The sequence below is a fragment of the Narcine bancroftii genome, chromosome 6 (assembly GCF_036971445.1).
Source record: "Narcine bancroftii isolate sNarBan1 chromosome 6, sNarBan1.hap1, whole genome shotgun sequence".
Lineage (NCBI taxonomy): Eukaryota > Metazoa > Chordata > Chondrichthyes > Torpediniformes > Narcinidae > Narcine > Narcine bancroftii.
Window position 1 is genome coordinate 53,096,178 of NC_091474.1, and position 17,382 is coordinate 53,113,559.

General features: G+C 42.2%; 1 protein-coding gene and 1 long non-coding RNA gene across 10 annotated transcripts in view; one reads left to right on the plus strand and one right to left on the minus strand.

Moving 5' to 3' along the window:
• Positions 1-17,382, plus strand: part of zzef1 (zinc finger, ZZ-type with EF hand domain 1) — a 315,777-nt gene that overhangs the window by 276,776 nt on the left and 21,619 nt on the right. Inside the window, exon 56 of one of the 9 annotated variants that reach the window (XR_011340087.1) lies at positions 604-812. The exons of 7 other annotated variants lie outside the window; for them this stretch is intronic. Coding sequence is in view for 1 of the 2 variants with exons in the window: in XM_069884998.1 (XP_069741099.1) it covers positions 604-643 (40 nt within the window). In the remaining variant the exon portion in view is untranslated. Of the gene's footprint in view, positions 1-603; positions 813-17,382 lie in introns of those variants that run through there. One more of the 9 variants, XM_069884998.1, reaches the window with a different exon arrangement.
• LOC138737513 (uncharacterized) lies at positions 6,799-8,015 on the minus strand. The gene is made up of 2 exons (XR_011340992.1): positions 7,951-8,015; positions 6,799-7,082 (listed from the first exon to the last, which is right to left on the minus strand). It is a non-coding gene; the product is annotated as an uncharacterized lncRNA (long non-coding RNA).

The following is a 17,382-nucleotide window of genomic DNA, read 5'->3' on the forward strand; positions in this document are numbered from 1 at the left end:
CAGGGGAGAGTTCAGAATGGCTGGGTTTGATTTCCCTGAGTGAAGGAGTCCAAGGAGTGACTTGATTGAGGTATTATGAGCATAGATCAGTTAGGCAGTCAGAATCTTTCTTCCTGCAGTTGGGTTACCAGAAACAAATAGGCATTGGTTTAAGGTGGGAAGGAGGTTTGAGGGGAAATGTTTTTTTGTACATTGTGTACTTGGTATTTGGAACATCAGAGGAGGTGGTGGAATCAGATACAATCACTACATTCATGGGGCAATAAACACTTAAATGCAAGGAAGTATAAGAACTAATGTGGGCAAGCAAGATTGGTGTAGATGGGCCTAAGGGCCTTTTTTGTGCTGTGAAATTAAATAATTCCTCACAAAGTTGTGCTGAACTATTGTGAATCCATTTTTGTTGCCTGCCCCTCAGCTGAAGTGTTTTGTTAATTCTTCTACCAGCATGTTCTGTGATGTTTTCTTGGTATTCCATGAGTACGCATTGGTGGTGTCAACTTGATCTCATTTCTCAAAATGTAGTCACGATAAATAAACTCTAGAACTGCTGAATGAGTCCTGTATTGTTTAAACAGTGTGTGCTGTGTGTTTGAATTTCAGGTGGCGTTCGCCGGGGAATCAGAGTATCCAGACAGGCTGAGCTCTAGTGCATTATTAAGGAAGAATCATACTGTTCAATAGTGTCATCTTTTGAACAAGGAATTACTTAAGTGGGGGCTGTAGATTCAATGACGCCAATTAAAGAAATAAAGGCATGTTATTCTCAGGCATTACTGTTTGTGGGATCTTGCCGTGTAAACCTTCAATCATATTTTCTATGATACAAAATGACTGCACATTAAAAATGCACCACATATATTCTTCCTTGGAATGCAGTCCCATTCTCTTATTTTCCCAAGATAAGTGTGTAATTGTTGAGGCTTCCTATTTCTGACCACCCTTCAAACCCGTTATTATTAATCCTCATTAGGAAAAATGCGATGAATCAAAGATGAAAACAGAAAATGCTGGTAAAATTCAGCACGTGGGGAGAGGAATCTCTTCAACGCTACAAGCAAACTGTGTTTCCAGCCTTTTCTGCTTCTATTTATTACCCATCTTTGATTGTTTAGACATACAGCACGATAACAGGCCCTTCCAGCCCATGAGCCCTTGCTGGCCAATTAACCCACAACCCCTGGTACACTTTGAAAGGTGGGAGAAAACCCGTGCAGACATGAGGAGAACGTACATGCAGCGAGGGTTGCTCTTGAAGGTGTGTGGAGCAGGCATCTTAAATTGCCACACTCCTTTTCTTTTTCAATCTTTCAATTGAATTTTATGTAAGGAATGATGCATAAAACCAACACAAACAGTATTAGAGCAGACAAGCACAAGATGTCAGAAAAAATATTTTCTTATGCAACAGTATTATTCATAGGTAAAATGAAAAAGAGGGAAAAAAATAATATAATTAATTAATCTCAACCCCAAACCATTCCTAAGTTGCCTGGCAATATAGAAAAAAACTGCCAGTAAAAGTAAAAACAGACACATAACCACAAGAATCACAAAGAACTGGTTAACATTCTCATTAGAGGCTGTGAAAATAATTCAAAAAAGCACTCCATAAATTGGAAAGGTTTAAATTCGAGCCATTTGTAGAGCGTCTTATTTTCTCCAAGGTTAAATATGACATCCTAACATGTAACCATTGATGGTGTACTCACCATATGGGACATCATATCGTCTCGCAATAAGATAATACATGACATTGAAATGAAGACAGTTTCACTACCATCTGTACAACCATCCCAAGCAAGGCCACCAATGGGTCAGATGCTAGGCTAACATTAATAATTATTGCTAAAGTACAAACAACTTCTTCCCAATATTTGGCAAGGGTCAAACAAAACCAAAACAGATGAATTAATGATCCATCCTCATTCTTACATCTGTCACAGAAAGATAAATACGAGCTAATTTAACTTTAGACATATAAGCTCCATGCACAACTTTGAACTGTAACTGAGTGACGGGCACAAAGAGAAGATGTATTAACCAACTTAAAAATAGAGTTCCAAGAATCATCAGAAATAGAAATCTGGAGGTTCTCTCTCGTGCCTTTTTAATTTTATCCATTGAAACTTGCCTTGATTCCATCAGATCATATACAATAGCTAATCTGGACCATTCCTGAAAAGCAGAATCCATCAAAGAAGGTTGAAAAAAAGAATTTGATAAAATAGAACTGAAAAGAAGAAGCCTTTTGAGCCCAAAATGTTTTCTGAACTTAAACCAAATCCTCATTGTATGTTTAACCACTAGATTATCAATCTTTTTACCATTAGGAAAAGGCCGAGGTTCTCCAAGTATTGAAACAATGGAGAATTTCTGGATTGAATTCTGCTCTAGATCAACCCAAGTAGGGCCACCCACTTTACTATCATAAAATAACCAAACTATAGAATAGCGAATATTGCCAGCCGAATAATAAAATCTGAAATTGGGTAGAACCAAGCCTCCATTCTTCTTAACATTTTGGAGATATACTTTACTTGAGGACATTTATTTTTCCAAATATAAAATGATATGATGGAATCAAGTGTTTCAGAAAAAAAGATTTGGGAACAAAAATTGGAATAGCTTGAAAAATATAAAAATTTTGGTAAAATATTCATCTTAAGGATATTAATTCGTCCAATTAAGGCATTGAAAGAGGAGACTACAACAGCTCCCCCACTACTATTGGGACAGGAGGGCCAGGATTCAGCAAAGAAGGATCGCAGATATGTTTCCAAGTCAGAATAGTGTGCATCTTGTCAGAGAGGGGCAATGTGGAAACAGGCCCTATGGCCCACTCAAATTGATCATCAGCCACTTATTTCCTCAATCCTATTAATCCTTGTTTTTTTTTTCATACATTTGTAGAGATGTACAGCAGAGAAACAGGCCCTTCAGCTTTCCAAGTCCATGCTGGCTGTGATGGGTATCTTCATTTATTCCAATTTCCTCTATTGGGCCTGTATTGCTCTGCCTTTTCTATCCACAGGAAGTCCTCAGGCCATGTCTGGGATCCTTCCCAAATGCATGTTCGTGCATATGGATGTCCTTAAGATGGCTCTTTATGATCCAGGTGAAATCCCAAGAGCCCATAGGAAACCACACAGTCACTGGGAGAATGTGCCAACTCCACCTAGACAGAACCTGAGATCAGGTTTTGAACCTGGGTCTCTGACAGAATACCAGAAGGAACCCAGGAGTGGCAGTGTTCTCATGAAGCTGCTTTCCTTGACCTTGTTGACAGACTGGTGGGTGAGGGAGGGAAAGGGAGATTGCCTGAGTATCTCCAGGTATTTGTTGGCTCCAGAGAATGCCCTGACAGGATTCATTAAGGCAAGGCAGTGTCAGGTTATTTATTGAGAAAGTAACTAAGAGATTCAGTAAAGATAGTACATTTACTAATTTAACAAAGCTAATCAATCAAAAAAGTTAAAGCTCTCAGGATCCATGGAGACAATAGATCCAAAACTGGCTTAGTGTCATATGACGTTAGTAGCACAGATATTTTTGACAGATAAGGCTGTTTGTGATGGGTTCGTGGGCTTTGTGGGCTCGTGATGTAGATGTAATTGTTTGCTGCATAAAGAAATTTATAGAGGATGCAACACAAAAACAACAAGGTGGTTGATAGTGAAGAAGAAAGGAAATTGGGGGGAAAAAACATGGCAAATAGTCTTCCATCCAGAGAAATGTAATTTGGTTGGTGAGGCCAAGCAGGGCAGAAATGAACAGCAAATGGTAGGAATGCATTTCCATAAAGTCTAAAGATCACAGGGCTGGGAATGAGAAAGTATGCAGGATCATTTCCTTCCTGCAGCACCACAGGAGGCTGTCTGTGTACCTGCCCATGCTTTGTAAACTCGAGCTTGAATGCAGTTCTCTTCAACCAGATGCTGGGATGGAGTGCAATCCCAAAAAGTGCAGCAGGTCACGCAGCTGAGTTTCATGCGGTTGCATGTGGTTCTGCTCACCATATTATCTTGAGGTCTTGAGGGCACCAGTGCGAACAGAAGGTGTTGGACGGATGTTGCCCAGAAAGGAGAACTTTGGCAATGAGAATGCAATAAATAGAGCAGGGTGTTTTTTTTTTGGAATAGAGGACTCTCAGTGCATCAAGAGATAGGGGATAAATGTGAGCCAGAGGGAAAGTGTCAGTGATTGGGGTGGATTAGAGGAGAGTGGAGGAGTATCGCTCATCATTCCAAGGAAAGAGTTAGGAGCCTGTGTTCAGCCAGCAGTGGTGGCAGAGTGGCAGAATTATCTGGTTTAAATGTATTGTCAATGTACACAAGATGCAAAAATAAAAAGCTTTCCTTTGCTTGCCCTGCAAAATCAAGCAATATGGCACCATATTCAGAGTAGATCTCGTTATCTCTGAAAACCTCTTCACTGACTGAATGTATGTGGCTGAGAGTTTGATTGTTGCAGGAGGTGAGCAGTGGGATTAGATTGGGTAGCTCTGTATTTAGCCAGGATGGAACAACTGTCTCTCTCTGCTGTTAGGGACAATGATTATATAATGCATTCCTCCCAGATCTTTAAACTGACTTTCTGCCAATTCCTAATTTTAATCAGTCCACTTTTACCCTTCAGTAGCGCACGTCTTGGACATTGAAATTCCCTGCCTGAACTCATCTGCCTGTCTTTCATAACTACCACTCTGTCCAAGCTTTTGATCAGCTGCTTTAATACCTGATGTGGCTTTGTGTTTGACTTTTTTGTGGAAGCACTCCTATGCCCCAGACCTATTTCCTGCTCCTTTTGTACTCTTTCTCTTAGCCCAACTTCCTCCCACATCTGATCTTTGAGTCTGCAGTTAATATGTGCTGTTGATGTCAAGCAGGAGAGCTAATTTTGTATGTTCGAGGAACTCAGCAGGTCAAGCAATAGGAGTGGTGGAAAAGGAATTGTAAACTCAATGAAGAGTGGCAACCCAAAAGTGCCAGAAATTCCTTTTCCCTCTACAGATGCTGCATAACCCACTGATTTTCTCTAGATTGTTTCTTGTTCCAGTTTCCAGTGTGTTCAGTCTTTTGTGCCTCAAGCTAATTTTGCATGGTTGCTTTGCCCTGGGTTCTGGGGCTATTTTCCTTTCCACCAGTACAACCGACGAAACCATGTCAGCACCAACGTGACAAAGTCAAATGGGACTTCATGCTGAAAATAAATTTGTTGGTAAGATGCCTTGGCTAAATCCTAATGTTATTGTAGCTTGAGGTGGCAGATTCTAATGGAAACACAACTGTGAAGCCTGTGTAATGTGAAGCGATGGGAAAAATTGGTCTGCAGTGCAATAACCTGAAGGCAGTACAATAAACAGGGGAGAGTCTGTGGACAGAAGTGAAACGCATCCAAATGTTCATCAGTCCAATCATACATTTGAATCAGAAATTATTCCAGTTCTTGTTACCATACAAAAGATTCGGGCAAACAAGCTATCACAGATAGTATAACCAGCAAAATTCCCTGCCCTATGGCTGAGGAACTTTTTTATTTCACTGTCTATTCCTGTTCTAATACCTGTTGTTATTTTGTTCTGGTAGGCACTTCCAGTTTGCAATCAAGGAGCATTGTGACTTGGTTTAACATTATGATTGGACAGTCTTGTGATGACAAACTTTAGGTGTGTTGCGTCTGAGTCCACCAACCATGATGTCCCTCTGTGTTGCTACATTTGTCCATTGGACCTCCTTTATGAAGACTTGGCTTTGTTAGATTCCTGTTATAAATTACATTAATACACTGCAAAATGTTTGAACGCTTTGTGGTGGTAATGCTCCAACATTGGTTCCAATTGGTGTAGCAACTTTTTAAAAAAAATTCAAATCAGTTCTTGATCTAAATTGGTCTCACCTGCCTTTTTGTTTCATGACCATGTGATCAAAGCTTTTCTAATTTTATACACCCCAGAGAACCAGGCTAAAGGAATGTGCAGGCAAAGGCAGGTCACAATGTTCCCCCTTCCCACAAAGTCCAAATCTGAGCAATTAAACCACCTCGCTTATAGTTGTTTTTAATTTTATTTTTGATTTTCATCTATACATGTACAGTATTTATCCATATCGTTAGAATAATAAAAACTATGACGCAAAAATAATACATTTTCTCCCCAAAAAAGGAGGAAAAAAGAAAGAAAAAAAAAGAGAAGCTTGTCTAATGCAATCTTTTAAATTGATTAATTGAAAATTTACATAATAATTTTAAACCATAAATTAATTAGGGCTGGTTGGGTGGGGGAGTGGGAGACCCTGTAGGTAAAGTCGTAGCAATAAAATCCGTATAGGGTTTCCAAATCTTAACAAATATTTCTGGTTGATTTCGTAAATCATACGTTATTTTCTCTAATGGTATACAATTTAATAATTTTGTTGCTTCTAGTTGTTAAACATTTTCAATAAGTCCACTCTCCTTGGTATAGGCATCATTATATACTACAGTTACCAACACAGTTGACCACAGTCACTTAAAAACTCTGCTTAGACCCAGTCTAGAGTTGTGAGTTCTGTTGTGAACACCATACCTTTGAGAAGGACATATTAGATTGGGAGGAATTGTGGTGCAAATATAGTGTCAGGTTTGGTCTGGTTGCATTGATTGAGTTGCTCAAATGAAAAAGGTTAAGAGAAGATTGTAGTCCCTTCTGTTGCATCACCAAACAGGGCCCTCCATAATGTTTGAGACAGACACTTTTTTTCCTTTATTTGCCTCTGTGCTCCACAGTTTTAAATTTGCAATCAAAGAATTAAAATGTAATAAAAGTGCACATTCCAGATTTTATTCAGGGTTATATGTATACATTTTGGATTGACACTTTTTATACATAGTCCCCCCCCCATTTAAGGGCACCGTAATGTTCGGGACATTTGGCTTTACAGGTGTTAGTGAGAACTCAGGTATGTTTAATTGCTTCACTGGTGCAGGTGTAAGAGAGCTGGGCTTGCTTCAAAGCTTCTATTCACCTTTGGAGTCTGTAGCTGGCATTTTTCAATACGAGGACCAGAGTTGTGCCAATGAAAGTCAAAGAAGTCATTATGAGGCTGAAAAACAGGGTAAAGCAGTAAGAGATATCGCCCAAACCTTTGAATTATCAAAATCAACTGTATAGCATCATCAAATTTCCCCCCATTAAAAAAAAGTCTGCCTGTTTATTTTTTCTACCAAAGTTCATGACTGTACACTTTCCGATTCTCCTAATCTGTCTAAGTCCTTCTGCAGCCTCCATGTTTCCTCAACACTACCTCCTCCTCCACCCACCTTCATATCATCTGCAAACATGCCCACAAAATCATTCATTCTGTCATTCAAATCATTAATATACAATATAAAAAGAAGTGGCCCCAACACCGACTCCTGTGGACACCACCAGCAACTGGCAGCCAATCAGAATATGACCTTTGTATTCCAACTCTTGGCTTTCTGCCCATCAGTCATGCTTACAATCTCTCCAGCCAGCCCAGAGATTTTATCCTTGCGCTGTCAACTTCAATTTTTTTTCAGGTCATTTGATGCCAAGGGCAGTCACATTTGCTGCCTTTAAGGCCAGTCTCTTAAAGCCAGGATCTAATGTGGCCTGAAGGTGCGAGTGTGTGTCAGGATCATAAGCAAGTACATTTGTTGTTCAGAAAATGACAGGTAATAGAAATGCCGACCCCTCTTCTCCACCACCACCACCCCCCCCCCAAACAACTCCCCCAATCACCCTCATGATGGCGAATTGGCTTGTAAGAAATGGGCAGAATACATCTGTCTACTGTTGATTCTTATTGTGGACGTAGGCTTGTGTTTGTAGGTGTGCGCCAAGATCAACTTTGCCTTCCGCTAAGCTGTTTCGAAACAAGTCATCTGCCAAGATACACGGAATGTTGCATGGTCACATGTATAATTGGACTTGGAATGCTCACTTACAGTGAATTGAACTGGCTACTGCACCACAAACCCGGTCCAGCAGCTGTGCCCTGTGGGATTCAACAATGTTCACACTGCAACCTTCTCAACATGGATTTCCAGCAGTTTTATTGACTTTTCAGGACTATCCTGTCCTGACTATGTCATTTACTGCGATTGGTTTGTCCTGCCAAGGACATGTTACGTCGGGATGGTCATGTGGTTGCCAACTGTGATTCTAACAGTATGGGTGTCTGAAGGATAAAAATGGTTCTTGAACCTACAGATGTTGGTTTTCTGCTCGAAGGTAACAGTGAGAAGAAGTTGTGACCAGGGTGATGGGGGCCCTTTATGATGTTGGCTGCCGCCTTGAGGCAGCGCCTCACACAGATGCATTCAGTGGATGGGAGGTTGGAGCCTGAGATGGACGTGGCTGTGTTTGCTGCCTTATGCATTTCTTGGCACTTGATTTACTGAAGCAACCAGTCAGTATACTTTCCACAGTGCACCTGCAGAGAAGTTTGACAGAGTATTCTATTTCATGCAGAATTTCCTCAGGCTCTTGGGAAATTGTAGGTATTGGGGTGCCCTCTTCATGGTGGCCTTGATGTGCTAGTGCAAGGAGAGGTGAGATAAGAGACATGAATTGTTTAGTCTAGTCTTTGTTGCCATCAGACCCATTCCCCACTGGTTTTTCTCACACCAACTCTACTCTCTACTCCAACTTCCCTGCCATTTACCTAACTAATGGCAAGGCAGAGTGGCCAATAAACCTGCCCACCTGCACATTCTCGGGAGGCAACTAGAGCTAACACAGTGCGTATTCTACATGAAGTTCGGCGCCAGAACCGATCCCCAACAGAAGAGTCACTGTGGACTTGCTCCTTTTCTGTCTGTGTTGACAATGGATACATGCCATTTAAAAACAGTTCCAAATCTATTTGTGCTAATCTGCTGCTATTTTAACTGCCAAGTTGCCATGCCTAAAAATGCCATGCAGTTAATTGAAGAAGCCTGGATCGTTTAATTTATTTTTACAGCATAGTTGGCAGCAGATGCAGCTCAGAACATGTAGAAGGCACATATTTGCTTGGGTGCCTAAATTCCTTCAAACCCTCCGTGTGACATCGGACCCAGCCAGTCAGGCCAGAGTCTGTGTTGGCTCCAACACCCATCTTATCTTCCCATTTGCTTCTTATCCTTGCAGCCGTGTGCATCAAATCCGTACTGATGGTCTGGCATCCACTCACGTGTAGAATAACTTAGAGCAGCGCATTAACTTGTGTGGCCTTTGGAATGTGGGAGGAAGCCACCACACCCACGCAGTCTGAGGGAGAATATCCAAACCCGCTGTAGGTCAGGGTCAAACCCGGGTTCCCAGAGCAGCGAGGCAGCACCAGCCTTGGGAAATCGGTGAGGCCCTCCATTCCACAGCTTGCTTCAGTGCAAGTAGCTGGTGTTCCTGCTCCAGGTTAGTTGTGGAGGGGACACACTGCATTCATATTTCTAGAGTGATTTCCAGTGGTTTCCAATCTGATTATGTGACACTCCCAAATGAGTCAATAAAATGCTTTTATTCTTCACACAGTGTGCTCTCATCTGGTAACAGTTTAAATAGGCATTTGTATAGTCACTTTATGTAAACACACCTACTACAAGAATCTCAGGTTAGATATTGGCAAACAGTGTTTGCATTCAGTTGAATCATATTTAACTTTTCATGTGGTTAATTGAGTCTTTGTACCTTTCAATCTCTCCCAAATTCTTGAGCTTGACTCCAAGTTGATAGGAAATTCTAAAGGGAAAAGGAATATTCTACTGACTATATTTTTAATTTGATACATGTTATAAACATGACACCGGGTAATTTGTCCTTGCGGCCATTTTCTCCAAGTGGTTTATACCATTTCAAAACCACAATGGTCATTATAAAATAAATAGGTTTATGTCTAAACAAGAAAGTGACACAGACTCCCAATGTTGTGATAGTAACATTATACAACCTAAATTGCAGAGAAGGGCATCTGAAGTGACTCAGTGGCTGAAATCTAAATTTATTTGAAACATTTAAACAGAAAATGAGAGTAGAAAAAGGCCATTCAGTCCTCCAGGTCCTCCGAGAACTAGAGGACATGTCAAAGGGAACATGGGCGAACTGCTTCATTCACAGAGAGTGGTGGGACTGTGGAACAAAGCTGCCAGCTGATGGAGGTGAATGCAGGCTCAATTTGAACACTTAAGAAACATTTGGACAGGTACCTGAATAGAAAGAGTATGGTCAATGGGACCAGGTAGAATAGTGCAGCACAGACTAGATGGGCTGAATGGCCTATTTCTGTGCTGTAGCGTTCTATGGTTCTGTATCTAATCCCCTATCCCAATGGAGCATTCTCACGCTCATCCCAACCCCCTTGCATCTTGAACTATACATCAATCTCTTCCTTATACATTCGATAGGACTCCGCCCAAAAGCCCTCTGTAGTAATGGATTCCACATACTCGACACAGAAAAATCATCAAATTTATTCTCAGCAAAACATTTGGGAGAAAGATGAAATATCAAGTGTTTCCTAACTCTAAAAAATGATTCTTTGCTATCTCCTGGTATTTGTCCTTGTGTTAAAATGATTGTAACTAGATTGTAACTAGAGGGAAATTCTCTGACTTCAGGGAACATTTCCCCCAGATGCTTTCTGAACAGGAACATCAATGACACAGTTTAAAGGCTGGATTTCACAATGGTCCTCCAGGCAAAAGTTCAGAGCTGCCCATGCCGATGATAGTGGGGATTCACACTGTTGGAATTCCGATGTACCTGTCAGGTTAGATTCTAAAAGAAATCACAATTGCTGTATTCCATTGAGGCAGTGAAAGGAATGCAGCTTTCATTTTGTCAGTTGAACTTATTATGTTACCAGGACTAGCTGAAGTTCGTTTTGCTTGGCGTAACTGTGTGCAATGTGCAGATGGATTTGCTTGTGGTTTATATATACAGCACCAGGACAGGCCATTCCATCCCATGAGCCCGTGCCGTCCAAATTACCCTGCAAGCCCTGTATGTGTCTCAATCCAGCTCTGGCTCGCCACTCTTGCCACAACATATTTAAATGCCATCAGGAATGGTGTGGGTGTAATGAGGCTGATCTATGTCATGGATACGATGCTGAAAATTGTACAATGTCTTAGTCTGCACCTGGGACATACATCATGGAAACAAGCTAGTTGTTCAGCAGTTGAAGACAATACAACATGTGCCACAAAGTCCACTCATAATAAAATAGAACACCACAGTGCAGGACCTTTGACCCTTTGACCCTCGTCCCTCTGATGCTCAAATCAAACCAAGGTTATACGAACTGCACGTGATCCATATTCCCTGTATGTCTGTCTAGAAGCTCAAACACGGCTATTGTTTCTGTTGCCACCATTACTCCTGGCAGCTCCTTCCAGGCACTTACATCTTGAACACATCCTTTGCTCTCTCCAACCCCTCACTTTAAATGCATGTCTTCATGTATGTGACATTTTAGTCAGAGGAAAACGTTCTGATAGCATGCTTCTCATAATTTTATAAACTTCCACTCAGCCTCCTCAATTCAGAGAAAACAAGCTAAGTATGCCATATCTCTCCTTGTAACTCTTGCCATCTAATCCGGGCCAGAATAATCCTGGTAAATCTCTTCTATACCCTTTCCAAAGCCTCCACATCTTTCCTATAATGGGTAGTGACCAGAATTACACAAACACTCCACAAGTGTGGCCTAACCAAACTGCTATATGGCTGTAGCATAACTTCTTGTGTTACTCAATGCACTGATCAAGAGGAGTGGATCCGAACTGCCAGATCCTTCTGTACATCAATGCCATGAACAGTAGACGTTCTTCTTACACTTGACATCCAAAATGTAACTCCTCACACGTGCCCGGATTAAACACCATGTGCCATTTCTCTGCTCATATCTGCAAATGATTTATATCCTGCTGTATCCTCTGTTAACCCTCTGCACTATCCACATCTCCACCAATCTTCGTCATCTGCAACTTACTAACCCACTTCCATTTTTATCACAACACCAAATCCCCCTAGAACACCACTGGCCTCCAAAAACGCCAACACCCTTCCAACCAGACTCTGTCTTCCATGACCAGCTAATTCCAAATCCAAACTATCAACTTGCTGTGCATCTTTACAATTTGATGACTTTAATGATACGGCGCTGTAGACAGTCCATTCGGCCCATGAAACCAATGCTGCCCATTTACTCCTAATTAACCTATTAACTCAATATGTTTTGGAAGGTTGGAGGAGCATCCGGACGAAACCTAGGCAGTCACTGGGAGAATGGGCAAACACCTTACAGAGAGCTCTGGATTTGAACCCTGGTTGCTGGCACTGTAATGGTGTGCACTAACCATGTCACCTTCTGGATTGGACTACCATGAGGGACCTTGTCATTCCATGAGAACTGATTTGAATGTATCAGATGGGAATTGCTTTAAATTTAAATTTAGGCATACAACATGGTAACAGGCCCCATGAGTCCTACCCCTCAAATACATGAATTAGTATATAACCCTGTGTATTTTGAAGGGTGGGAGGAAACCCATGCAGGCATGGGGAACACTACAAACAGCAGTGGATTTGAACCTGAGTCAGTGGCATTGTGTTGCTTTGTGTAAGTTGATGGTTGAAACTACAGCTTTTCTGCATGTGCTCCACCTGCAGTTATTCCATTACAGTGGAAAACTCACAGCAACACTTGTTTTTTGAATGAATATTTTTGTTACACTTGGGTCTTCCAGAAAATAACACAGGTTTGATTGGCTGAGGGCCTCTTTGAGTCTGTAGCCACAGTTCATCATGGCTTGAAATACTTTTATGAGGTTTTTTTTCCTTTCTGGACCATACACATGGTTACTTAATATTATGCGACTTGTTTTGCTTAGTCAATGCAAAATTAGCCATGCAGTGGGGTCTTTGACAGGAACCGTTTGCCATTTGTCTATTGTTTTACAGTTACCCAAGGCCTTTGGTATGTCTGGAGTTGCTGGTTGATTGGTTCCTGCTGTTGGTTGGGAAAAAGCTGGCCATTCTCTGTAATGGCAATCTTGCCAAGCCACCTGCCAGCAAGGATCTGGTTTGCTTTTTGATCTTGAAGGTTTGCCAGTGTCTGGAGATGGTTATCTCGAAGTGATTTAAGCAGAAAACTCTTTCCTCACTTTGATTCTGCTGCAGTTGACAGGCCTTCTTCAACCATGTTTGCTCCATTGTCCACACTTCTAACTTCCTCCCCTCTGCTCCTGCCCCACCAACCTCACTGCTTGTCGCTTCTGCACCCTCATTCTGATGCCATCACCTAATCCTTCCCTCCCTTCTCAGAAGCCCCAAGCACCTGTCGAGTCCTAATGTTCCAGTGTGATCTGTCAACTCCAGCAGATCCCACACACCCCTTCTCATGCAACTGGATTATTAATTGGATTGCGTTTTTAAGGAGGCAAGAAGTTTAATGAAGGGAAGATATATAGAGTTTAGTAGGACACTTGTCAAGATCCAGAAGATTGATGTCCATGGGACCATAAGTAAGTTGATTTATTGGATTCAACACTGGCTTGGTAACAGGAAGCAGAGGGGAGTAATGGGTTTTTTTTCTCCCCTTACTAGAGGTCTGCGACCAACGGTGTACCACAGGGATCGGTGCTGGGCTCCTTCTTGTTTGCGATCCATGTTAATGACTTGGATGTGAATGCAGGAAGTTTGTGGATGACATGAAAGTTGATGGTGTGGGTTAATGGGGAAGATTGTCTTAAGCTACAGGTCAATATAGATCAGATGGGAAATTGAGCTGAGCAATGAAGATTCAGAATTTAATCCTGACAAATGTGAACCGAGACATTTTTGGGGTAGATATTAGTTAAATGGTAAGTCACTGAGGAATGTTAATGAACTGAAGGTCCTCGGGATTCATGGCATAGTTCCCTAAAAATGGCACCACAGGTAGGTAGGGTGGTGAAGAAGGCTTATGTCATGCTTTCTTTCATAGGATGGGATGTGGAAGATTACGTTGCAGCTTTACGAACTGCAGGTGAGGCCACCCTTGGAGTATTGCATGCAGTGTTGGTCACCACATTGTTAGAAATTAAAGTACCTTTAAAGAAATTGCTCGAGACAAAAATTGAGAACAAAGAACATTTATTACAACAACAATGCAAAGTTGGGTGCTTCCCCTTACCCTGGGAATACACACACATACTGGGGCTCACCCAACTTTTATACAGTCAATTTCAGTATCAGAGTGCCCTCCCCCTTACATTCTTCTGCCCCCTGGATGGGTTTGGCATAGGCAATCCTTCCTGCCTACGTGCAGTTTCAGTACACTTGGAGGACCAGGGGGTATCCTGTGGGTGTCCCATCATGTCATTGTCCTTATTCACACCTTCCTGATTCTCGGGGCTACAATCTCTTGGTATGCGGAGTTGACTCATTCTATCTAGGGTTGGCTAATTTAATATGTATAAATCTGTGTAAGGTTAGCTAATTAGATATGTAGGACTTGGTACTTCTATCTAGGGCTAGGAGACCTTTATCTGATCCAGACTACCTCAACTTCCTACATTCTATTGTACCTTACCATTCCTTTTCTTAGTCTTATGGTGGCTCTTGTCACAAAGAAGATTCTTATGTTAATCGTGCTGACTCTGCTTTCCTGCATCCTAATCCCCAAGCTCATCCTGTTTGAACTGGTTACAGCCATTAACTGATGAATTTTAGTTTCTTCCATGTTCATAATTTTAGATCAATTTTCCCATCTCTCACAACATGACAGGGCAAATGTCATTACACTGGAGAGAGTATAGATAAGATTCACCAGGATGTTGCCTGGATCAGAACACTGTAGTTAAAGAGAAAGATTAGATAGACTTGGCTTGATTTCCCTTGAGTGGGAGAGGACAAGAGATGATCTGATAGAGGTGTTTAAAATTTTGAGGCAGAGGGTAGATCCTGCAAAGGTCGAAATATCAAAAAACAACTGTGCATAGTTTTAAGCTAAGAGAAAAGGGTTTTAAATTTTAAAAATATATACGTACTGACATACATTACGGTCACAGGCCCTTTCAGCCCACGAACCTTGCCACCCAATCACACCAACTGACCTACAACCTTTGGTATATTTTGGAGGGTGGGAGGAAACTGGAGCCCCCGGGGAAAACCCACACAGGCATGGGGAGAACGTACAGACTCCTTTTTGAACCCCGGTCCTGATCGCTGACACTGTAACAGTACTGCCCTAATCGCTAAACTAATGCATTTGAAGGGAAAGTTGTTTGTACTTACTGCCCAATTGAATACAGAGGGGCCTGTTTCAGTGCTGGACAACACTGATTCTGTTCAGGAGGAGCCTCCCTTCTCTTTCCACCATCCAGGCACCCAAACGTTAGTGGGGTGCTCCTTTTATCATCGTCTCTGCCTCAAAAGAAGTTAATCACGGGTTATATGATTGCTTCAGTGAACTCCACAGAGGTGGCCAAGGTGTCGTATTCGCTCCCTGGTTTCTGTGTGTGGCCTCCCATTGCTCAACAAAAGCTGAAGGCACAACATTTCATTTCTTGGCTGGGCATATTCCAGCCGCCAGGGCTTGTCATCTGAAGTGGATCAGCACTGCCTCATTTGAGTATTCCCCCCACCCCCAACCCAGTGCTCTGATTTTATTTGCCATTTGCAGCATCTGCAGTGTTTTGGTTCTCCAGTCTGTATCTGAAAATCCAAATTTTTTTTCCTTTTATTTTCCACTCATCCCAGAGTGTTTGTCCATCTTGGTCGATGCTTTTCCCCCTCCCTCAATTAACTGCAGACCTCACCCTCTCTCAGACATTTTCCAACGCTCCCCCTTCTCTGTGACTGATTTCTGTAATTTGAGGAATCCACAGATCTGAGGTTTCCAAAACATCCTGCACTTATTTTCAATCTCAAATTACCAGCACTGTACTCAAATCGCACCATGTCATCCCCATGGTTTAAGGGCACAAGATTCCAGAATGTTGAGCACATCATATCGACAGCCATGCTGTCGTATGTAAGATACGGCCTGACCTGATGACTGGCTCTAGCAATTACTGTTTCTAATTTTTTTTAAAAATTTATTTTTTGTCCATAAGCACTGTGATTGGGGTGATGCAGCAAACAAATTTTAGAAAAGCTGTCCCCGGAGCTCAGCGGGTCAGACAGCATCTGTGGAAGCAGAGGGATGGACAACCTTTCGAGGCAGGATCCCGCATCAGGGGTTTTGACCTGAAACGTTGATCACCCCTCTACCTCCACCGATGCTGTCTGGCCCACTGGGTTCCCACAGGTGTTTCTGACAACTGCAGTCTCGCTTATGTCTTCCAGAGGACAGTAAAACTAAAAAGTACCTCAGATGCAGAAAATGTTTTTTTTTTGTTTTAATTCTGGGGATCGGCATTTTGTGAGCACCATGGAAACTAACCGGCCAGTTTATCCACTTTACTGTTTTTGCTGGAGATTGTTCAAAGGAGAAATGGAACAATTCCTGTGGTTTCTTAGTTTCTAAGTCAAACTTTTAAAAGAAATACAGCATTGCAGAATCCAATTCTGGCCATTGAGACCCATGCAGCTCAATGAACCTACCAACCCTGCATGTTTTTGGAGGGTGGGAGGAAACCACAGCACTCGGAGGAAACCCACCCAGGTCATGGAGAGACCTGGTAACTGTTGGTCTGTAGCCATTTTGTGCTTTGGGATCTTTGTATCCTCTTAAACGGGTGAATAGGCTTGACGTAGCACTCCTTCAGAGTAAGACTGGAAGCACAATCAAGGCGGAAGCTCACAAAGTTGGTGAGAGACAAAAATAACCTTCACCTCGCTCTGGCAGAACTACTAGCCGTGAGCTAACTTTGCATTAGATATTTAACTTTGTATTTTTGTGTCATCTGAAAAACACCAGCAACATGAGGACTTGTTAGCACCAAATGACGGGAAATCAACAGGGAGGACAGTCTTTGGCCTCCAATATAATTTCAATGGACCTGCTCACAGTTTTTTTTCACCTGAGCATTTTACCCCTATGCGTAATTGTCGCTAATTGCTTTGTTACTTAATTCAGTTGGACCTGACCATAAAGGCATCCATCAGCGTTTCTGGTTTTATATCTTCGATTGGTGTGAGCAAGTGTTGCTGACCAAAACTGAACTCGCTTGTGATGGGGAAGCAGTAAATGGGTGCAGGTTCACGTCTTCAGGTCCCTGTTTATCCCTCCCCTCTCGCCTACTCCCTTCCTCCCCTTCTTGCTCACTCGCTTCTTCCCTCCCCTCTTGCTCTCTCCCTCCCTTCCCTCTCGCTCTCTCCCTCCCTTCCCTCTCGCTCACTCCCTCCTTTCACTCTCTCTCACTCCCTTCCCTCACTCACTCCCTCCCTCCCATTCTCGCTCACTCCCTCCC